Source organism: Hyperolius riggenbachi, chromosome 11 (assembly GCF_040937935.1).
Source record: "Hyperolius riggenbachi isolate aHypRig1 chromosome 11, aHypRig1.pri, whole genome shotgun sequence".
NCBI classification, from domain to species: domain Eukaryota; kingdom Metazoa; phylum Chordata; class Amphibia; order Anura; family Hyperoliidae; genus Hyperolius; species Hyperolius riggenbachi.
Window position 1 is genome coordinate 251,881,311 of NC_090656.1, and position 24,648 is coordinate 251,905,958.

Consider the following 24,648-nt stretch of genomic DNA (forward strand, 5'->3'; position numbering starts at 1 on the left):
CAGCAATCAGAGCCCACCAACACAGAGCTTTCTGTTGGTGGACAGAAAAGGGGGGGGGGGGAGGGAGGATCAACTCAGGCCACTACAGTGAGCCTTTAAAGCTGCAGTGGCCTGAGTTGCAAAAAATAACCTGGTCACTAGTGGGGTGTAAGCCTATGGTCCAGAACAGGTAAAAGAGAAACTGTGACCAAGAATTAAACTTCATCCCAATTAGTAGCTGATCCCCCCTTTTCCCATGAGAAATCTTTTCCTTTTCGCAAAGGGAACATCAGGGGGCTCTTTATGGCTGATATTGTGTTGAAACCATTCCCACAGTGTGGTGTCAGGACCATGGTTCTGACATCACACTGTGGGAGCCTCATTGCATTGTGGGAAATAACAGCTGTTTTCAAATGCTAAAAAAGCAAGCAGCATCTCCTTCCACTGACATCACCTGGCTGCCAGCAGTAAAAATGTTACCATGTGATAAATGTCAGAATGTATATCAGGGAGAGGAAACATTTTACAATGGGCAAACACTGACTAAATCATTTATACATAATTATTGTAAAAACGAAGCACTTTTTATTACATTATTTTTACTGAAGTTCCTCCTTGTAAATAGTAATAGATGCAAAACGGAAAAAATGCACCTTTATTTCCAAATAAAATATTGTCGCCATACATTGTGATAGGGACATAATTTTAACGGTGTAATAACCGGGACATATGGGCAAATACAATACGTGAGTTTTAATTATGGAGGCATGTATTATTTTAAAACTATAATGACTGAACACTGAGAAATCTATTTTTTTCCATTTTTTTCTTATTCTTCCTGTTAAAATGCATTTACACTAAAGTGGCTCTTAGCAAAAGGTACCCCCCAAAGAAAGCCTAATTGGTGGCGGAAAATACAAGATATAGATCAGTTCATTGTGATAAGTAGTGATAAAGTTATAGGCTAATGAATGGGAGGTGAACATTTCTCAAGTGAAAACGACGGAACGCGAATGGGTTAAGGTCCAAAAGAATGTCCACTAGAAGCACCTGACAAATGACGGTTATCACAACCTAGTTGGCAGGTACACTGATGCGCTGTCTTACTTTGTACGATAGTGTTTTCCGATCCGCACCAGCAGGTCGTCCACAGTGAAGTTCTTGTCCCAGGGCGGGTAGAAGATGCAGTGTGCGGCCGTCAGTATCCATCGATCGCTGATCAGACTGGCCCCGCACAGGAGCTCTTGGGGCTGTCGCTTAAACAGCATCACCTGCCTGTGCACACAGAGGAACGAGATCAGAGAGTATGGAGGCAAGTGCCGACAGAGCAGGTAACGTGGCATGATTTGTGGCCCAGAAATTGGGCGCCGCCATAGGCGTCAATGTTAATTCTTTAAATTAGCGGTGATGGCGTGTGGGACCCAAGTTGAGCCGCTACTAGCGGCGGCGCCTCAGATCGCTACTTTGTAGCTGAACTCTGGGTAGCAGGCTAGCAGCAGGGACTATGGCGGGAGGGCCGGATATCGCCAAACACCAGGTAGTGGCAGTTGAAGCAGATCATCCGGGCGCATGCAGGGAGGTGCGTAGCGCCAGTTGGTGGCGCGGCTATAGCTGCAATGCTATAGTCCATGTTTTTATTGTACGTGTATGGGCACCATTAGGGAGATATTGATACTTAATAGTATATTATATAAGGGCCTGTTGGAGACTAATATGTGGGCAGTGGCAGTTACGGTACTGGAGGTGGATTTGGGTTTATAGTCCATCTCTGGGTAGTGGCGGTGACACCAGGTAATGGGAGATAATTCATGAGATCATGAAGTAGTTAGGTGCCCAACATTTACCAGGGTGCACTGCCCCGATCAGCTTCTTCTCCTGCCACAATGCGGCCATCGATGTAGGACGCCAGCAGCTCCGATTCACTCTTGTCCTCGACTTTCTTCTTCTCAAACAGAGGCCTCAGACCGCAGTCTGCAAAGAGATCCCAGAGGAGTGGCGAGAAAGTGACACGATCAGCGAGGAGAAAACGTCACCAGGTTCATGTATACAGACTCAGAGAGGGTCGCACAAAAGTTGATCTCTGCTACCTCCAGTATGTACAGTATAAGCTGTTACTCTGTGCCTGTACTGATAGTAAACTAGCTGCAGTGTGTGCTGATCTCTGCTGCCCCCAGTATGTACAGTATAAGCTGTTACTCTGTGCCTGTACTGATAGTATACTAGCTGCAGTGTGTGCTGATCTCTGCTATCCCCAGTATGTAAAGTATAAGCTGTTACTCTGTGCCTGTACTGATAGTAAACTAGCTGCAGTGTGTGCTGATCTCTGCTACCCCAGTATGTACAGTATAAGCTGTTACTCTGTGCCTGTACTGATAGTAAACTAGCTGCAGTATGTGCTGATCTCTGCTACCCCCAGTATGTACAGTATAAGCTGTTACTCTGTGCCTGTACTGATAGTAAACTAGCTGCAGTGTGTGCTGATCTCTGCTACCCCCAGTATGTACAGTATAAGCTGTTACTCTGTGCCTGTACTGATAGTAAACTAGCTGCAGTGTGTGCTGATCTCTGCTACCCCCAGTATGTACAGTATAGGCTGTTACTCTGTGCCTGTACTGATAGTAAACTAGCTGCAGTGTGTGCTGATCTCTGCTGCCTCCAGTATGTACAGTATAAGCTGTTACTCTGTGCCTGTACTGATAGTAAACTAGCTGCAGTGTGTGCTGATCTCTGCTACCCCCAGTATGTACAGTATAAGCTGTTACTCTGTGCCTGTACTGATAGTAAACTAGCTGCAGTGTGTGCTGATCTCTGCTACCTCCAGTATGTACAGTATAAGCTGTTACTCTGTGCCTGTACTGATAGTATACTAGCTGCAGCGTGTGCTGATCTCTGCTGCCTCCAGTATGTACAGAATAAGCTGTTACTCTGTGCCTGTACTGATAGTATACTAGCTGCAGTGTGTGCTGATCTCTGCTATCCCCAGTATGTAAAGTATAACCTGTTACTCTGTGCCTGTACTGATAGTAAACTAGCTGCAGTGTGTGCTGATCTCTGCTACCCCCAGTATGTACAGTATAAGCTGTTACTCTGTGCCTGTACTGATAGTAAACTAGCTGCAGTATGTGCTGATCTCTGCTACCCCCAGTATGTACAGTATAAGCTGTTACTCTGTGCCTGTACTGATAGTAAACTAGCTGCAGTGTGTGCTGATCTCTGCTACCCCCAGTATGTACAGTATAAGCTGTTACTCTGTGCCTGTACTGATAGTAAACTAGCTGCAGTGTGTGCTGATCTCTGCTACCCCCAGTATGTACAGTATAGGCTGTTACTCTGTGCCTGTACTGATAGTAAACTAGCTGCAGTGTGTGCTGATCTCTGCTGCCTCCAGTATGTACAGTATAAGCTGTTACTCTGTGCCTGTACTGATAGTAAACTAGCTGCAGTGTGTGCTGATCTCTGCTACCCCCAGTATGTACAGTATAAGCTGTTACTCTGTGCCTGTACTGATAGTAAACTAGCTACAGCGTGTGCTGATCTCTGCTACCCACAGTATGTACCGTATACGCTGTTACTCTGTGCCTGTACTGATAGTAAACTAGCTGCAGCATGTGCTGGTCTCTGCTGCCTCCAGTGTGTACAGTATATGCTGTTACTCTGTGCCTGTACTGATAGTAAACTAGCTGCAGTGTGTGCTGATCTCTGCTACCCCCAGTATGTACAGTATAAGCTGTTACTCTGTGCCTGTACTGATAGTAAACTAGCTACAGCGTGTGCTGATTTCTGCTACCCCCAGTATGTACAGTATAAGCTGTTACTCTGTGTCTGTACTGATAGTAAACTAGCTGCAGTGTGTGCTGATCTCTGCTACCCCCAGTATGTACAGTATAAGCTGTTACTCTGTGCCTGTACTGATAGTAAACTAGCTGCAGTGTGTGCTGATCTCTGCTACCCCCAGTATGTACAGTATAAGCTGTTACTCTGTGCCTGTACTGATAGTAAACTAGCTGCAGTCTGTGCTGATCTCTGCTACCCCCAGTATGTACAGTATAGGCTGTTACTCTGTGCCTGTACTGATAGTAAACTAGCTGCAGTGTGTGCTGATCTATGCTACCCACAGTATGTACAGCATAAGCTGTTACTCTGTGCCTGTACTGATAGTAAACTATCTGCAGTGTGTGCTGATCTCTGCTACCCCCAGTATGTACAGTATAAGCTGTTACTCTGTGCCTGTACTGATAGTAAACTAGCTGCAGTGTGTGCTGATCTATGCTACCCACAGTATGTACCGTATACGCTGTTACTCTGTGCCTGTACTGATAGTAAACTAGCTGCAGCATGTGCTGGTCTCTGCTGCCTCCAGTGTGTACAGTATATGCTGTTACTCTGTGCCTGTACTGATAGTAAACTAGCTGCAGTGTGTGCTGATCTCTGCTACCCCCAGTATGTACAGTATATGCTGTTACTCTGTGCCTGTACTGATAGTAAACTAGTTGCAGCGTGTGCTGATCTCTGCTACTCCCAGTATGTACAGTATAGGCTGTTACTCTGTGCCTGTACTGATAGTAAACTAGCTGCAGTGTGTGCTGATCTCTGCTACCCCCAGTATGTACAGTATATGCTGTTACTCTGTGCCTGTACTGATAGTAAACTAGCTGCAGCATGTGGTGATATCTGCTACCTCCAGTATGTACAGTATAAGCTGTTACTCTGTGCCTGTACTGATAGTAAACTAGTTGCAGCGTGTGCTGATCTCTGCTACCCCCAGTATGTACAGTATAGGCTGTTACTCTGTGCCTGTACTGATAGTAAACTAGCTGCAGTGTGTGCTGGTCCCTGCTACCTCCAGTATGTACAGTATAAGCTGTTACTCTGTGCCTGTACTGATAGTAAACTAGTTGCAGCGTGTGCTGATCTCTGCTGCCCCCAGTATGTACAGTATAGGCTGTTACTCTGTGCCTGTACTGATAGTAAACTAGCTGCAGTGTGTGCTGATCTCTGCTGCCTCCAGTATGTACAGTATAAGCTGTTACTCTGTGCCTGTACTGATCGTAAACTAGCTGCAGTGTGTGCTGATCTCTGCTGCCTCCAGTATGTATAGTATAAGCTGTTATTCTGTGCCTGTACTAATAGTAAACTAGCTGCAGCATGTGCTGGTCCCTGCTGCCTCCAGTATGTACAATATACGCTGTTACTCTGTGACTGAACTGATAGTATACTAGCTGCAATGTGTGCTGATCTCTGCTACCCCCAGTATGTACAGTATAGGCTGTTACTCTGTGCCTGTACTGATAGTAAACTAGCTGCAGCATGTGGTGATATTTGCTACCCCCAGTATGTACAGTATAAGCTGTTACTTTGTGCCTATCCTGCGTGTTATATATCTGTAACAGGCGGGTAAATACTAGTAAGAAGGTGAGTGTAGGCGTGTATCAGAATTCAATTCTGCCCGTGCTCCCCAGAAGAATGGTTCTCTTACCTGACTCTCCCAGACCGAAACTCTTCACATCAAAGAATGTTTGGTGCTCAACAGTGTCCGTGCGGCCTGCCTGGATGGGGGGCGGTTCCTCATCAAGGGGGCTGTCTGCCAGAAACAGGGGGTTGGCCCAGTGACACAGCAGGATGATAAAGGTAGTCATAAGAGGAGAAGGTGATGGATAAGCAAAGCATGCACATCAATACATAAATAACCAGTGCAAACATGGCCGGATTTGAGGCAAGGCCAAAAAATCCATGGCCTAGGGAACACGGAAGCAACGGGCGGGAAGTGGGGTTACAGACTTGATCCGCAGCCGTGCTGCTTCCCCAGGGCAGAGCAATGAAGCACAGCACAAGATGGCGGAAGCACAGGACAGGGGAGCACATGACAGGGGAGCACAGGACAGGGGAGAACATGACCGGGGTAGACACACTGGAAGCGGTGGGATTGACAGTGAGCCTTGGGTGGTAAAATGTATAAATCTGGCCCTGAATGCAAATATGGAGAGAATGTTATGCAATGCTTGGAGGCATAGTGGTTGTGCTTTCGCCTTGCCAGGCTAGAGTCCCAGCTTCAAGCCTCAGTCAGGACACTATCTGCATGCAGTTTGTATGTCCTTCTCGTGTTTGAGTTCATTTCCTCCATGCACCCTGAGCTCCTCCCACATCCTAAAAGCAAACCGATACGTTAATTGCCTCCACCCCAACCCCCTCATCTGGGGACGGTCAGTGACATGACTATGTACTCTGTAAAGTGCTGCAGAAGATGTCAGTGCTATATAAATACATAATAATAATAATATGGTAGGACATTAGACTATGACTATGGTAGGGTTAGATTGTGAGCTCCTCTGAGGACAGTCAGTGACATGACTATGTACTCTGTAAAGTGCTGCAGAAGATGTCAGTGCTATATAAATACATAATAACAATATGGTAGGACATTAGACTATGACTATGGTAGGATTAGATTGTGAGCTCCTCTGAGGACAGTCAGTGACATGACTATGTACTCTGTAATGTGCTGCAGAAGATGTCAGTGCTATATAAATACATAATAATAATAATAATAATATGGTAGGACATTAGACTATGACTATGGTAGGATTAGACTGTGAGCTCCTCTGAGGACAGTCAGTGACATGACTATGTACTCTGTAATGTGCTACATAAGATTTCAGTGCTATATAAATGCATAATAATAATAATAATAATAATAATAATATGGAGGACATTAGACTATGACTATGGTAGGATTAGAGTGTGAGCTCCTCTGAGGACAGACAGTGACATGACTGTATGCTCTGTACAGTGCTGCAGAAGAAGTCACTGCTATATAAATACATAATAATAATATGGTAGGACATTAGGCTATGACTATGGTAGGATTAGAGTGTGAGCCCCTCTGAGGGACAGTCAGTGACATGACTATGCACTCTGTAATGTGCTGCAGGAGATGTCAGTGCTATATAAATACATAATAATAATATGGTAGGACATTAGACTATGGCTATGGTAGGATTAGATTGTGAGCTCCTCTGAGGACAGTCAGTGACATGACTATGTACTCTGTAAAGTGCTGCAGAAGAAGTCAGTGCTATATAAATACATAATAATAATATGGTAGGACATTAGACTATGACTATGGTAGGATTAGAGTGTGAGCACCTCTGAGGACAGTCAGTGACATGACTATGTACTCTGTAACGTGCTGCAGAAGATGTCAGTGCTATATAAATACATACTAATAATATGGTAGGACATTACACTATGACTTTTGGTGGTGGGGGGGCATAAACTCAGGGAGAACATACAAACTTTATGCAGATGGTGTTCTGGCCCAGACTCTTGCAAGGCGAGACTTTGCCACTTGAGCAATTTTCATGAAACTGAGTAATTACTTAAAGGACAACTGAAATGAGAGGAATATGGAGGCTGCCATATGTGTTCCCTCTTAAAGGGAACCTTAACTGAGAGGGATATGGATGTTTCCTTATAAACAATACCAGTTGCCTGGCAGTCCTGCTGATCTTTAGCTGCATTAGTGGCTGAATCACAGACCTGAAACAAGCATGCAGCTAATCCAGTCTGACTTCAGTCAGAGCACCTGATCTGCATGCTTGTTGAGGGGCTGTGGCTGACAGTATTAGAGACACAGGATCAGCAGGAGAGTCAGGCAACTGGCATTATTATAAGAGGAAAAATCCACATCCTTATCAGTTTAGGTTCCCTTTAAGCAATAACAGTTGCTTGTCAGCCCTGCTGATCCTCTTCCTCTAATACTTTAGCCATAGCCCCTGAACAAGCATGCAGCAGATCAGGTGTTTCTGACATTGTCAGATCTGACAAAAATAGCTGCATGCTTGTTTCTGGTGTGATTCAGGCATTGCTGCAGCCAAACAGACCAGAAGGGCTGCCAGGCAACTGGTATTGCTTAAAGGGAAATAAATATGGCAGCTTCCATATACTTCTCAATTCAGTTGTCCTTTAAAATTAAAGCAGGAATTATTTCGTATAATTTTAGGATTGTATTTTATATACTACTTTGCCTAACCTATTGTTTACTCAGTTGATATTTACTCTTCACTGTTCCCCACGGTCATGACTGTAGAAAAGCATCAACCGGTATGTACTGTTTATCTTCATTTTCAATAAACATGTTTGATTGCAATAATTAAAGCAGGAAAAAATAACAATTTTAATGATTAGGTACTGAAAAACTCTAAAAAGAAGATAGGAAAAGTACTAGAAAACTAATTGTTATTGTTAAGTTGTTGACAACTTACTTTGAGTAATTTGTTTTGACTGAAAAGGTATTTATAGATAAGGTGAGAAATAGACAAGGTTAGATAATTTATAAGACATCATTTGTGCAGAGAGACCTTTGATGGGGGCAGGGCCGGGACGAGGCAGAGGCTGAAGAGGCTCCAGCCTCAGGGCGCAGTGTAGGAGGGGGCGCACAATTCATTCAGCTGTCATTCCCAATTGTGTTTGAAGCACAAAGAAATACGAAAAGGACATACATAGCAGTGACTGCAAGCCAGATAACTAGAGATTAAGGTGTTGGGGATGTTGGGGGCCCTGGGGCGCCTCTTAGTCTAATAGCAATTAGTGTGTGACAGCTGGGGTTAGAGGGATGGAGGGGCGCACTTTGCAGTCTCAGCCTTGGGTGCTGAAGGACCTTGTCCCGGCTCTGGATGGGGGTGGGGCAAGGGGAGGAGCTTGGGATGGGCAGGGCTGATATACACACACACGCCCTGTCTGACCATCGCCTGTGCTTACCACAATAGTTTAGCTTGCAGTACTCGAAGGTCTGGTTGGGGTGCGATACGAAGCACCACACTCCCTCCTCATCCCCATCTGGATTCCGGCAGAAATTCTCCTTCAGTTCCACTTCTTTACGGAAATCCTTGCGGCTGTGAAGCTCGACCAGGTGGGACTCCCAGGGGAGACACGGCAGGCCTGACACCGTAACGGCTAGATCCCCGGTATAATGCAAACCGTGCTCCTCCACACAGTCCTCCTCCTCCTCCGTCTTCACGTGCTGCCGGTGCTGGCGGACGATTGGCTCCACTGTGGTCTTTTTCGAACCTATACAAACAGAAAGTTGGTTTAAGGCGTCCATTTAAAAAAGGTGTGCGTTAATTTGGGCACCGGTTTATACTGATAGAATATCAATAATGTTACCTATATTTTACTACCTCCTTCCCTGAACTATACTTCACACTAACCCTTCCCTACCTAAGCCTAATATTAAACTCCCCACCTACTACTAACATTAACCTCCCTCTACCTAAGCCCAACACTAACCTCCCTCTATCTACACCTAACACTAACCTCCCCTCTACCTACTCTTAACACTACCCTCCTACCTACCTACTACTAACACTAACCTCCCTCTAACTAAGCCTAACACTAACTTCCCCCCACCTACTCCTAACACTAACCACCCCTTTACCTACTCTCAACACTACCCTCCTACCTACCTACTACTAACACTAACCTCCCTCTAACTAAGCCTAACACTAACTTCCCCCCACCTACTCCTAACACTAACCACCCCTTTACCTACTCTCAACACTACCCTCCTACCTACCTACTACTAACACTAACCTCCCTCTAACTAAGCCTAACACTAACTTCCCCCCACCTACTCCTAACACTAACCACCCCTTTACCTACTTAACACTACCACCCCCCTCCCTATACCTAACACTAACCTACCCTCACCTAAAACTAACATTAACCTCCCCCTACCTACGCCTAACACTAATCTCCCCCATCTAAACCTAACGCTACCCTCCCCCCTACCTACTCTTAACACTAACACTCCCTTCTACCTAACACTAACCCCACCTACTCCCAACACTAACCTCCCTCCCTCAGTTATGGTAGTGTGTGGGAAATGAATCATGAGCTGCACCCGTCTAAGGTGTCTGCAAGCTGGGTTCCACATTTGCTAACCCCTTCCACACGGTGTGACCTTTCAAGACAGACGCCAATGAAACAGGATGAAGAAAGGTTGCCTATTTGACAACACAGATGATGTTATTGCTTAAAGGGATACTGTAGGGGGGTCAGGGGAAAATGAGCTGAACTTACCCGGGGCTTCTAATGGTCCCCCGCTGACACCCTGTGCCCGCGCAGCCACTCCCCGATGCTCCTGCCCCGCCTCCAGTTCACTTCTGGAATTTCTGACTTTAAAGTCAGAAAACCACTGCGCCTGCGTTGCCGTGTCCTCGCTCCCGCCGATGTCACCAGGAGTGTATAGCAGAAGCCCAGTATGGTCTGTGTCTGCGCAGTACACTCCTGGTGACATCAGCGGGAGCAAGGACACAGCCGTGCAGGCGCAGTGGTTTTCTGACTTTAAAGTCAGAAATTCCAGAAGTGAACTGGAGGCGGGGCCGGAGCATCGGTGAGTGGCTGCGCCAACACAGGATGTCTGCGGGGGACCATTAGAAGCCCCGGGTAAGTTCAACTCATTTTCCCCTGACCCCCTACAGTATCCCTTTAAAGTGGAAGAGGAGTTTAAGGAAAAAATCTGCAGACTTGTACACTAACCGTGAGTGAAGAAACAATTGGAAAAAATGTGTAAATCTGGATGGGGGAAAATGTAGGAAAGAGTTAAAGGACAACTAAAGTGAGAAGAATATGGATGCTGCTATATTTATTTCCTTTTAAACAATACCGGTTGCCTGGCAGCCTTGCTGATCTATTTGGCTGCAGTAGTGGTTGAATCACACCAGAAACAAGCATGCAGCTAATCTAGTCAGATCTGACAATAATGTCAGACACACCTGATCTGCTGCATGCTTGTTCAGGGGCTGTGGCTAAAAATATTGGAGGCAGAGGATCAGCAGGATGGGCAACTTTTGTGCCTTGGAATTGTATTCATTTCATAGCTTGCACTCAGATGTAACATGATGAATAAAATGTATATCAGTCATTGTAATCAGCAGTTCTGTATCTTGTACCAGTGTCCATATTTGATGTAGATCATTGTCTGTATCATGATGTACCCCTTATTTGTTTTCCTACTTTGTACAGCGCCACAGAATATGTTGGCGCTTTATGAATAAATAATAACTAGTATTGCTAGTAGAGACTTGTAGAGACTCTGTACAAAAAAAACACGTCCCCTGGGGGGTACTCACCTCGGGAGGGGGAAGCCTCAGGGTTCCAATCAGGCTTCCCCCATCCCTGTAGCTGCAGGCAATGCAGCGCTGGCTCCCCCGAAGTGTCCGGCAATCCTCCCCCGACAAGCCTGACAAGCTCTGATTTATTTACCTTCCCCGGCTCTGTTGCGGCTCTCAGCACAGAAATAGATGGAAATAGGCTATAGCCGATCTCTGTCGGGTCCGCTCTATTACGCAGGCTCAGGAGACTTGCGCCTCCGCAGTAGAGCGGCCCGACAGCGATCTGCTATTTCCGCCTATCTCCGAGCGGAGAGCATATACTGCGCCTGCGCTGGAGCCGGGAAGGTAAATATTTACATCCCCGCTGTTCGGAGGGGCACAGTGAGACCGCCATGGGCCACAGGAGGATAGGGGAAACCTCAATAGGATTCGGAGGTTTCCCTCACGGTCACCCGAGGTGAGTACCCCCCAGGGGAACAGGTTTTATTTAAAAGGAAATAAGTATGGCAGCCTCCATAGCCCTCTCACTTCAGTTGTCCTTTAACACTACGAATCAAAACAAACTTTGTCAATATTTTTAAAGGTGATAAATAAACTTTACGATAGCCCACTGAGATCTCTGGGGGAGGAGGTTAGGGGGGTAACACAGGCCATGTATGGGCCTCACTTACCGCACACCGGCACCGCACACTCCTCTCGGGGGACCTGCGCATCTTTGGTGTAACACCACGGCCCCAGTTTGTTGTTGTCCGGGTTCCTGCAGTAGTTTTCCGTCAGATTATTGTCTGGGTGTGTGATTGGATTAATCCTGAAACATTAGGAAGGAAGAAAATGACAAGCAATCCATGTTCCACCATCAGAACTAAAAGTCCCAGCATGCCTAGCTGTCTATTAACATGGACCTGAATTCTTGCACAGGACAGAAGGAAAGCATAGAGAAACGCACCCTGTATGTGTTTAGAGAGTTTAGCCTGTCAAATTCCCCCTCATCTGTGTCTAATCACCAGTTGTAATTTGATCTATCAGCTGCACCAGCTGGCTACCTCAGCAGAGCAGCTAATTTGTAAACACAGGATGTTAACCCTATGTCTGCTTCCATGAAGGCAGGAAGTAGACACACTGCAGATTTATTGCAGGATTTGTATCAACTGTAACCAAGAAATATTTTCTTTAAAGTTATTATGATGTTGCTTATCTTTTAGAGCAGAGAGGAAGTTCTGAGTTCAGGTCCGCTTTAAAAAAAAAAAAAAAAAAAGTTTAACGTCACCTGAAGTGAGAGGGATATGGAGGCTGACATATTTATTTCTTGTTAAACAATACCAGTTGCCTGGCTGTCCTGCTGATCTATTTGACTGCAGTAGTGCCTGAAACAAGCATGCAGCTAATCCAGTCAGATTTAAACGACATCTGAAGTGAGAAGGATATGGAGGCTGCCATATTTCCGTTTATGCACACATTGCCTAGAAGAGCAGGGACAAGGTCCTCCAGCACCCAAGGCTGAGTCACCAAAGTGCGCCCCTCCATCCCTCCCACCCCAGCCGTCACACACTGATTGCTCATTTTAGTCTGGGAGAAATGTACTTCTTATTTGTATGTGTTTTACATTTTAAGATTATCACGACAGTTCCTCTTTAAAGGTGCGTACACACGCACTACAGCAGCCAACGACGGGTCCGTCGGTACCTCCCGCTGGGTGGGTTTTCAGCAGACTGTAGTGCCTGGCGGATCGTTCAGGAACAGCCTTATCAGTCCGCCGACAGTGCATACACACGCACTACAGTCTGCTGAAAACCCGCCCAGCGGGAGGTGCCGACGGACCCGTCGTTGGCTGCTGTAGTGCGTGTGTACGCACCTTTACTCTGGAGTTATTTTAAGGATTGAAGAGTTAACTTAAAGACAGAAGAGTTAACTTTAGGTTTGCCTGAGGTAAAATGTTTCCTGAATACTACATGCCTCGTTACCATGGTGATAACTATAGAAACGTTATTAAAGACAGGAGATAAGCTTAGTGAATTGAGGCCATTAGTGTCTTATTGTGCTACCTTTCACACTAGCACGGTGCGTCGCTCTCCGCTTGTTTGCCGCTCCCCCATTGCAGTGGCCATTAGTCTCCATGAGACTGGCCACACTACCTGTTCAAGATGATGCTCAGGCGATGCACACTCTGCAGTGTGTTACCGCATGGCGACGCTGTAGGTGTAAACGAGTGGTCGCAGTATCGGCATGCATGGGCAGACTGACAGTAATCCAGTGATTGCAATGGAAACAGAGGCGCCAGCATAGTAAAAATTGTTCATAGATAAAAACAGATAAAAGTTGGGGGGCAAGGGTGGACTTACCTCCCCAAAACCAAACACAACCACTATGTATGGTTTACAAGATTTAATTCGTACTCCAGAACAAATGCAACGCGTTTCGCGGGTCTCTAGCCCACTTCCTCAGGCAATAATACAGATAGGAGTAACTCAGTAGTTGTGTAGCCAAGTACAATGCCTCTGTGCCTCTATGTGGCAGGAATGTGGCTATTTGGATCGTGTGAAGTGTGCAAGTCTCCATAGACTTGCCTGGTCCTTGTTGGGGGGAAGCATAACACGGGGCAACACAGTGGGCAAGTGTAAAAGGGGCCTATACTTTTTTTTTTTTACATATTTTGGGTGCCTAGAGCATTTGTTCTTTGTATTAGCTACCCCATGATTTTATCGTGAGGTTTTGATTTTTGGAGCTGCAAACGTCCCAAGGCTAAGTGGGGACAGTACTTCCCCCACATAACTGTTGCTACGTTTAGCAACCAATTTACCATCAACATAAAAACCACTTAACGCCATAGCTCCCAACTGTCCCTCTTTCGGAGGGACAGTCCCTCTTTGGGAGCCCTGTCCCTCTGTCCCTCTCTCCTCCTCATTTGTCCCTCTTTCAGGACTTTGCAGTGGCGTTCCTGCCATTGGGCGCAGTAGGGCGGAGCGCCCCGGGTGACGGACGTCCCAGGGGGTGTCACCAAGACCTCCCACAGAGGCCATGTCGCAGGAGGGGGAAGCAGCAAAAGAAGGAGGGGTAGCGGGTACAGCCGCGGGGAGGGGGGCCAGACCCCCCACCTCCCTCACCTGGGTCCCCTCCTTCCTGTGCTTCCCCCCTCCAGATTAGCGCGGCAGACAGGAGTGGCAAGGAGCAGCGGGAGAGGAATTACTCACCTGATTCCTGCGTTCCAGGCGATGGAGCGCAGCGTCATCGTCACATGACACTGGTCTCTGCCTTCTCCACCACTCACTATGCTTCTTGATTCGCCGAAGCATAGTGAGCGGTGGAGAAGGCAGAGACCAGTGTCATGTGACGATGACGCTGCGCTCCATCGCCTGGAACGCAGGAAGCAGGTGAGTAATTCCTCTCCCGCTGCTCCTTGCCACTCCTGTCTGCCGCGCTAATCTGGAGGGGGGGAAGCACAGGAAGGAGGGGACCCAGGTGAGGGAGGTGGGGGGTCTGGCCCCCCTCTCCGCTGCCCCTCCTCCTTCCAAGCTTCCCACATACTGGGGGCAACTATGCTAGCAATCCTGGGGGGCAACTACGCTAGCTATACTGGGGGAAACCACGCTAGCTATACTGGGGGCAACTATACTACCTATTCTAGGCCAACTTTACAGGGGCCACTATGCTAGGTACACTGGGGCAACTATACTACCTATACTGGGGGCAACTTTCCTACCTATCCTAGGCCAACTTTACAGGGGCCACTATGCTAGCTATACTGGGGCAACTACGCTAGCTATACTGGGGCAACTATACTACCCACACTGGGGCAACTATACTACCTACACTGGGGCAACTATACTACCTAAACTGGGGGCAACTTTACTGCCTATACTAGGCCAACTTTACAGGGGCCACTATGCTAGCTATACTGGGGCAACTACGCTAGCTATACTGGGGCAACTATACTACCTACACTGGGGCAACTATACTACCTAAACTGGGGGCAACTTTACTGCCTATACTAGGCCAACTTTACGGGGGCCACTATGGTACCTATACTGGGGCAACTACGCTAGCTATACTGGGGGCAACTATACGATCTACACTGGGGCAACTACGCTAGCTATACTGGGGCAACTACGCTAGCTATACTGGGGCAACTGCGCTAGCTATACTAGGGGTTACTATGCTAGCTATACTGGGGGCAACAACGCGAGCTATACTGAGGGCAACTATATTACCCACACTGGGGCAACTATACTACCCATACTGGGGCAACTATACTACCTATATTGGGGGCAACTATAGTAACTACCTAAACTGGGGGAACAACTTTACTACCTATACTAGGCCAACTTTACGGGGGCCACTATGCTACCCATCCTGGGTCAACTATATTACTTATACTGGGGGCACTATACCTGTCATTACCCGCCGTGGCGCGCTTACCATGCCACACTCCTTTCCTTTTTTGGGGGGGGGGGGGGTGTTTTTTACTACCCAGCACCGGGTGTCAAATTCCCTAGGTACGCCACTGGGACTTTGTCCCTCTTTCTATGGAAATATATATTTATTTCTCTACAAAAAAAATGCGTTTGACTCTAAACTTTATTCCCATCCTTTAAATTGATATATTACTAATTTTAAAATGTTGATATGAAGGAAATGAACCAGGATAGGAAGGGCCAGTGGGGTTTGAATTATAAAATAACATATTTTTCTTATGAAATCTTTATGGTTTGCGTGACTAGGGGTGTGAAGGGGGAGTGGTCAGGGGTGTGGCATGGGGTGTGGTTTAAGTGTCCCTCTTTCTCATCTTAAAAAGTTGGGAGGTATGCTTAACGCTACTATGCCAGACCGGGGTCCCGGGGCATATATTGGCTGAGTTCCGACCAAGCCCATTTGTAAGTATATGTGAGTAACGCCTGATATAGTAAATCCTGATCTAATAGAAGTTCTGTTATAGTAGGCCTGTTTTTGGCCACTGTGTTATTCTGTATCTAGCTATAGTGAAAATGTTACTGCAAATGGATTCTACTATGAAGGAAAAATTGTGTTTAAAGGACAACTGAAGAGAGAGGTATATGGAAGCTGCCATGTTTATTTCCTTTTAAGCAATACCAGTTGCCTGGCAGTCCTGCCGATCCTCAGCCTCTAACACTTTAAGCCATAGCCCCTGAACAAGCATGCAGCAGATCAGGTGTTTCTGACATTATTGTCAGATCTGACAAGATTTGCTGCATGCTTGTTTCTGGGATTATTCGGACATTACTGCAGCCAAATAGGTCAGCAGGACAGCCACGCAACCACCATTGTCTAACAGGAAATAAATATGGCAGCCTCCTTATTCCTGTCACTTCAGGTGTCCTTTAAAAATGGATTGCTGTAAGATTATAATTTGTTATACAATACCTGATATAAGTGCACTTACTTTGTCTTGTGGGGAAAGTTGCTGGCCCAGTACTGACACTCTATGCCAGATCTGGTGACACTGATGCTTCCTCTGTAATTTTGTCCGATGCCCTCTGCGCAGTCACCTGAATGTCACAGGACAATACACGGTTAGTGCAGCCCCAGTCACCCGTGTAATACTGTCCCCCTGTGTACTCTGGGGACGATCAACAGAACCTGGAGAACACTGCATCAATCCTGAGCTGGAATTTTTCAAAAAATTGTTTTAGCCTTGTTTTTTTTTAACCACTAGTAAACCAGGGAGTGTTTCTAGTGGCGAAAAGTTGAATTACATACCAGAGATTTTTTTCATTAAAATAAATATGATTATTTCCTTCCAATGCTCCCCACCATTAACTCCCACCCCAGTTACTATGCAATAAATGTAGGGGGGGGGGAGGTATAAAAAACAAACAAATAGTGTCCTCTTAGGGACTTTTTTTTAATCTGTATGTCATGGCGGTATATTACTGTTATTTTAGGACATAAGAGTTAACAATTGACAGGACAGAAAAAACTGAAAAATAAAGTAATTACTGAAAACAAGTATCGCCCACAAAAAGTTTAATTTGTGGCGAAAAAAAACAAGATATAGATGATTTAGGTGTGATGAGTACTAAAAAAAGTTACAGAGCGGATCACCCAGAGCTTTGGGCCCCCTAGCAGTCACTACAGCAGAATCAGTGAGAGGCAGAGCGGGTCACCCAGAGCCATGGGCCCCATAGCAGTCACTTCAGCAGAATCAGTAAGAGGCAGAGCCGGTCACACAGAGCCATGGGCCCCCTAGCAGTCACTACAGCAGAATCGGTGCTAGGCAGAGCGGGTCACCCAGAGCTTTGGGCCCCCTAGCAGTCACTACAGCAGAATCAGTGAGAGGCAGAGCGGGTCACCCAGAGCCATGGGCCCCCTAGCAGTCACTACAGCAGAATCAGTGAGAGGCAGAGCGGGTCACCCAGAGCCATGGGCCCCATAGCAGTCACTACAGCAGAATCAGTGAGAGGCAGAGCGGGTCACCCAGAGCCATGGGCCCCATAGCAGTCACTTCAGCAGAATCAGTAAGAGGCAGAGCCGGTCACACAGAGCCATGGGCCCCCTAGCAGTCACTACAGCAGAATCGGTGCTAGGCAGAGCGGGTCACCCAGAGCTTTGGGCCCCCTAGCAGTCACTACAGCAGAATCAGTAAGAGGCAGAGCGGGTCACCCAGAGCCATGGGCCCCCTAGCAGTCACTACAGCAGAATCAGTGAGAGGCAGAGCGGGTCACCCAGAGCCATGGGCCCCATAGCAGTCACTTCAGCAGAATCAGCGAGAGGCAGAGCGGGTCACCCAGAGCCATGGGCCCCATAGCAGTCACTACAGCAGAATCAGTGAGAGGAAGAGCGGGTCACCCAGAGCCATGGGCCCCATAGCAGTGTTTCAGAGCCTCACCTCCCAGACAGGCGACCAGAGCTTCTCTCGGCGGCTTCTTCTCCGGATGACATACTGCAAATGGATAAAAGCCACAAGTCACACCTGCACTGAATACACTAGAAACATCAGAACTTATCTGTAAGGAGTAACCGGCCCGGACAGCTCATAGTGACCTAGAACACCAAAACTCTGCATGAGGCTGATTAGAGAATTGTCTCTCCATGGGGCAGATTCACAAAGCTCACTTATTTTTCAACTTAAAGGGGAACTGAAGAGAGAGGTATATGGAGGCTGTCATGTTTATTTCCTTTTAGACAATACCAGTTGCCTGGCAACCCTGCTGATCCTCTGCCTCTAATACTATTAGCCATAGCCCCTGAACAAGCATATAGCAGATCAGGTGTTTCAGTGGTTCAGACTTATAAGTCAGATCTGACAAGACTAGCTGAATGCTTGTTTCTGGTTTTAATCAGATACTACTGCAGAGAAATAGACCAGCAGGGCTGCCAGGCAACTGGTATTGATTAAAAGGAAATAAACATGACAGCCTCCATATACCTCTCTCTTCAGTTCCCCTTTAAAGAGAGACTGAAGTGTAAAAAAAAAATCGCCCAAAAATCCTGCGGCAAAAATCCATGACTTTCAAAGTCGTAGATCTTGCTGCCCGGGGGAGGAAGAGCTTTGGGCTGTAGCCCTGCCTCCATTTGTGTCAATCTGCGCTGATCGCCGCCTCTCCCCGCCCCTCTCAGTGAAAGAAGACTGAGAGGGGCGGGCAGAGGCGGAGATCCGCGCAGATTGACGCGAGTAGAGGCAGAGCTACTGCCAAAAGCTCTGTCTCTACATGGAAGCGATCCCCAAATCTTCCTCTGGGGATTTCAGGGGGATTAAGACCTCGTTGTGCTGCGGGAATGCGGCGGTTCAGCTATGACATTATTGGTGAAGACGACTCCAAGGTAAAAACAGCGATTTTTATTTTTTTTTAGACTTCAGAGTCTCTTTAAAGTGTATCTTAAAGGGGGACTTCAGTTCAGCCTACACAAACATACTGTCATTAAATGACATTAGTTATGTTAATTAAAATAGATAGGTAGTATAATCTCTTACCCACCCTGTTTTAAAAGAACAGGCAAATGTTTGTGATTTCATGAGGGCAGCCATCTTTTTGGTTGAAAGGAGGTGACAGGGAGCATGAGACACAGTTCCAACTGTCCTGTGTCCTGATCACCCTTTCCAGCGGCATCTCAAATTCAAAATTAAAAAAAAAAAAAAAAATTGCGCCAAAACAGCAGAAATAGAACAACAACAACATCAGAAATCCCATCATGCTTGGCACAGCATCAGGGAACAAATGCCCGGGCAGATTTCTTTCATAGGTCGGAGCTTAGCTTCTGTGCAGCTAAAAATGAGGCTTGGGTAAGAAAAGGAAGAAAGCTGGCACATCCAAAATCAATCTTTATAGGTTGCATGTAAAATTATGCCCAACGTTTCAGAGCCACGTGGGACCCCTTTATCAATAAGGGGTAATACTGATAAAGGGGTCCGACGCGGCTCCGAAACGTTGGCCATAATTTTGCATGGAACCAATAATGATTGATTTTGGATGTGGCAGCTTTCTTCCTTGTTGAATACTGCATAGAGAGTGTCATCCCTTTTTTTCAGCTGTCGCACTCCCCTTAAAAACTATGGGTCTGATCCATTAGTGAGTGCGAGACAATACTACCAATGTAGTATTGAGCTACGGAGCGGCGCAACGTCTGACGTCACTGGACGCAGTGACTGGTCTAACGCGCCGAGTTTGTTTTACACAGCGGGGTCCGCAGGTTATGTGGTGGGGATACGCCGGGCTTATCAAGCTATTGGGATTAGCGGTTGCTGCCCCCCACTCCTGCGTAGCCGCCAGAGCTACCCGTTCAGGCTGTGCCTGTTGTTTTTAACTTTTTAAATAAAAGTGGGATCATTCCCTTTAGCACTTTTACGCTATGTGCGGCTTCTGTTTTTTTATGGAGGTGGCACTTACACCAATTGGCCAAGCAAGCTGGAAGTAAGGAGTGCAGCATCCCGGAGGTTGCCAGAGAGGCTGAGGGGTGGCCAATACCCCTGAGGCGCTGTCGGGCCCACTCAGGCCGCAAAGTCCGGTGAGTCTCTCCAAATTGGGGGAGGGGAGCATGTCCCTGTATTGATGCCAGCCAATATTGAACTTATGTGTATTTTATAATAGAGACTTTTGTTCTGAGCGCTTATCCTATTGTTGCGTTGTATCTAAAAAAGCTATTTTCTCACTAATAGCCAGGCAGCGCTCCACCGTTTATAGACTGGTGTCCACAAAATTCTCATGAACTTTTATTCATTCAATATTTATTTCCACTCCTTGTGAGCGCTTATGTACATTTTTTGTATTTGTTAATACTACCAATGTGTTGGGTAACAAAAGTTCTGATGCTGTGAAACTGTTAAAGAAACACGAAGGCCTCGATTCATAAAGCATTACTGCATGCGGTAATGCTAAAAACAGCTGACTTTACCGAGCACTTAGGAAAGTGTCAATTCATAAAAGCTGTTCCCGCATGAAAAGCTCAAATTACCGACTTCAGCGACGAACTCCTCCAGCACGTCAGGAAATGTCAATTCATAAAAGATTAGGATAGCGGTATTGACATGGAGAATACCACCTGCTGTGAGGAGGTGATAACACTTAACACTGATAACAATTAGAGATGTTGGCGGACGGTTCCTGAACCGTTCGCCGCCGAACCCCTCACCCTGTCCTACTTCCGGGTCGCTATGACCCGTAGTAGTACCGCTGCGCTGGGCCAGCGGTGTGCATCTTTGATCACGCGCCTGTTGCCGGGAACTTTCTGCACATGTGCGTGACGTCATGAGTAAGCGAAGACGCGCACCGCCGGCCCAGCGCAGGCGTACTACTACGGGTCATAGCGACCCGGAAGTAGTACGGCCACATAGAGATTTGCGGGCGAACTGTTCGCTCACATCTCTAATAACAATGTGAGAGCAGGACTGTGTATGACCCAGTGCACACCGAGCGAATCTTGATGCGTTCCGCCGGCCGCATCCGCCTGTAAAGCCGCTCGGGTAATGTATTTCAATGGGCTAGTGCACACCGGCAGTTTGAGGTTTTTAGCAAACTGCAAATGTGCCTCTTGTTGCACATTTGCGGTTTGCTAAAAACCTCAAACCGCCGGTGTGCACCAGCCCATAGAAATACATTAGCCACGCGGATGCTCAGGTGGATGCGGCCGGCGGATCGCATGCAAATCCACCCGGTGTGCACTGGGACTAATCTCTGTCATCCGCACCCAAAACCGCTAGCGTTTTGTGGATCTGCTAGCCGTTTTGGTGTGCACTGGGCCTAAAAAGCCAGCAGCAGAGCGATCTGAACAAACAAGGCTTCCCTGAATACCCCAGGCTGTGTTTTTAACCTCTTGGGCACCTGTTTCAGATGTTATTTCACATCAGACAGCCTGCATGTGTAAAGTTTCTTGAAGTTCTTCTAAGCGGTGGCAATTAAATAGAATGTTTAGAGAGACTAATAGACAGATTCAGGGCAAGGAGAGGCAGTAAAACTAAACATGCACATCTAAACTGATGCTGGGATGCCTCTTTTATTGTAATGCTGTCTCTGCACAGAAATGTAACAACTCAGCCAGCTCATTAATGTAACAACTCCGACAGCTCAGTTCCGAAGATCCCTGCATTTCTACTGCACCTGTGAAATTATTTATGAATTAGCACACAAGTCTTTTCAGTGCTGCTGAGTAGATTTTTAGTCTGGAGGCTCACTTTAAGGGGAAAAGGTGCCCCTGAGGTGTAGTTACCTCGGGAGGGGGAAGCTTCTGGTGACGAGGAAGGGGAAGCCTCTTCAGGATCCATAGGGGGTCCAGCACTGTCTGGGACCCCCAAAGTTTCTGCCGACAAAGGCTTGTCAGCGGTGTGCAGTAGTGGCTTTCCAAATGGGCTCCAGCGAAAATAGCTGTGCCCCATGGAAACCGTTCTACTGCGCAGGAGCTATTTCCACCAGAGCCCAAGCGGAAAGCTGCTAATGTCCGTGTGTAAATATACTGATGTCAGTGTCACTGCGGGAGAGATGGATCGGGCGGGCTGAGGAGGACAGGGAAGTCTCATTAGGATCCAGAGCTTCCGCCTCCCCAGGTAAGTACCGCATAGGGGCATCTATGAACGATTGTCCCTTTTTATCTCTTTCCTGCTCTCAGAAGGCATTTACTGCCAGGAAAGTGTTTTATGGCTGCAATTCCTTATCAGTAAGGGTTACACTGTAGTCTGACCCAGTCCAACCCGGGCAGAAAGTATCACTTGCATACCTGATTTTTAACTCTTTTACGCGCAAAAAGAAAAAAAAAGGAACGCAGCCTAGTTATTTGTGTGCTAGGCACTGTACATACACATATCTATCTCATCATGTCACATGTCACCTCGGATGTCAACTACTTAAGGACCAGCCTATGCTGGTCCCATCTGTGCTGCGTGGGCTCTCCAGCCCACAGCACAGATCAGATATCAGGCAGGGCGACCAGACTTCCCCCCTTTTTTCCCGACTAGGGGGATGTCCTGCCGGGGGGGTCTGATCGCCGCCGGCCATCTGCGTTTTGCGGGGGGGGGGGGCTCCTCAAAGCCCCCCTCCGCAGCTATTTCCGCCCTCACGCTCCTTACCTCCCTCTTCCTACGTAATGCGCAGGACGGAATTCCGTCCTGCGCATTGAAGGATAGGCTTCAGCCTATCATATGCCGGCGATCCCCGGCCAATCAGAGGCCGGGGATCGCCGATCTGCCTTACGGCGCTGCTGCGCAGTAGCGCCGTATGATGTAAACAGCGGGGATTTCTTCCCCGCGTGTTTACATTTTGCCGGCGAGCCGCGATCGGCGGCTCTCCGGCTGTTCACGGAGTCACCCTCCCTGAACCGACATGGAAAGACTGCTCGACCGAGCGGCCGTTTCCATGGTAAACCACTTAAGACCTGCCGACGCCTATGGGCGTTAGCTGGTCGAGAGATGAATAAGTTAATAAGTAAGATGATGAGACACTTCAACAGAAAAGCTTAGCGATTCAGCCACCTTGGCCATTATTTAATTTACTTGTTTCTCTCTGAGTTTTCTCCTAGGAGATCATTTTTCATCTTCTGATTAAAATCATTTTTTAGCACTCTGCAAGTAAAAAGTACCAAACAAGCAGATGAAAAAGTCCTATTTAGACTATTCTGAGTATTTTCTTGCTTGCTGCTTGTATAACAGTATAAATCTGCTGTCCCAGCAAAATAATTCAACACACAGCCATTAACATCTAAACAGCTGGCAACAAAAGTGAGCACACCCCTATGCGAAGACATACCTTTATTTCTGTTGATGGCACCTCCATAACACCTATCCCCCAGGCTCGCTATCTAGGTGTCATTTTGGACTCAAGTCTCTCATTCAAACCACACATTGACAATCTATCCTCCTCTTGTTGCCCCCACCTAAAAAACATCTCCTGCATCCGCCCTTTGCTAACACAGGACACTACCAAACTTCTGCTGCATGCCCTGATTCTTTCCCGACTAGACTATTGCAACTCTTTGCTCTGCGGCCTCCCTTCCAACCGTTTAGCCCCGCTAGAGTCTATCATGAACTCTGCTGCACGACTCATCCACCTCTCCTCCCGCTTCTCCAGCCCAATTCCGTTCTGTCAGTCCCTTTACTGGCTGCCAAACACACCTCACCCTCCCGCTTCTCCAGCCCAATCCCCCTCTGCTGCCAGTCCCTTCACTGGCTGCCAGGTACACAAAGGATACAATTCATAAGCTGGCCATACACTAGGCCGATTCCCCGCCGATCGACAGCAGATTCGATCACTGGGATCGAATCTGCTGTCACATCCTTCACGCTACACGCTAAATTTCGATCTATTTCGTGTCGAAATATATTGATCCCGTCGATCGCTCCGTGCGGGAAATTACCGTCGATCGTCCGCGGGTAGGGAGCGCATCGCTAGCGGCGTTCGAGTGCCCGACGACCAACGCAATACAGCTGCAATACATTACCTGCTCCGCCGGCGCGACTCCCCAGGTCTCCGCTGTCTTCTCCGCTCTGGTCTGGTCTCCGGGTCCGGCATGCTTCACTTCCTCCTGTCCCGGCAGGAAGTTTAAACAGTAGAGGGTGCTCTACTGTTTAAACTTCCCCCAGACAGGAAGAAGTGAAGCCTGCCGGACCCGGAGACCAGACCAGAGCGGAGAAGAAGACAGCGGAGACCAGGGGAGTCGCGCCGGCGGAGCAGGTAATGTATGCAGGCGGGCGAGGGCAGCGGCAGCACCACCACCACCACAGATTGTGAACGGTTTCAGGCTGAAATCGATTCACAATCTGTTTGCAGTAAAGGCAGCCATACGATCCCTCTCTGATCAGATTCGATCAGAGAGGGATCTATCTGTTGGTCGAATCTGATGGCAAATCGACCAGTGTATGGCCACCTCAACTCTCGCCTACAAATCTCTCCACAACATTGCTCCTCCCTTTTCTTAATCAACTTATTTCCAGATACCATCCTACATGCAATCTCCGCTCTGCTAACGATATCCTTCTGTCTTCTTCCCTGATCAGCTCTTCCCACTCCCGCTTGCAAGACTTCTCTCGATCCTCCCCACTCCACTCTCCCTCAACACATCCGCCACTCATCCACACTTACTATTTTTAGACGCGGTCTGAAAACTCACCTCTTCAGACAAG

General features: G+C 47.4%; 1 protein-coding gene across 1 annotated transcript in view; it reads right to left on the minus strand.

Moving 5' to 3' along the window:
• F2 (coagulation factor II, thrombin) overlaps positions 1–24,648 on the minus strand; it is a 98,777-nt gene that overhangs the window by 21,768 nt on the left and 52,361 nt on the right. The window contains exons 4-10 of the mRNA XM_068261660.1: positions 17,932–17,985; positions 16,486–16,591; positions 11,762–11,898; positions 8,737–9,045; positions 5,456–5,560; positions 1,824–1,950; positions 1,087–1,254 (exon numbers count right to left, since the gene is read on the minus strand). Coding sequence (XP_068117761.1) covers positions 1,087–1,254; positions 1,824–1,950; positions 5,456–5,560; positions 8,737–9,045; positions 11,762–11,898; positions 16,486–16,591; positions 17,932–17,985 — 1,006 coding nt within the window. The remainder of the gene's footprint in view (positions 1–1,086; positions 1,255–1,823; positions 1,951–5,455; positions 5,561–8,736; positions 9,046–11,761; positions 11,899–16,485; positions 16,592–17,931; positions 17,986–24,648) is intronic.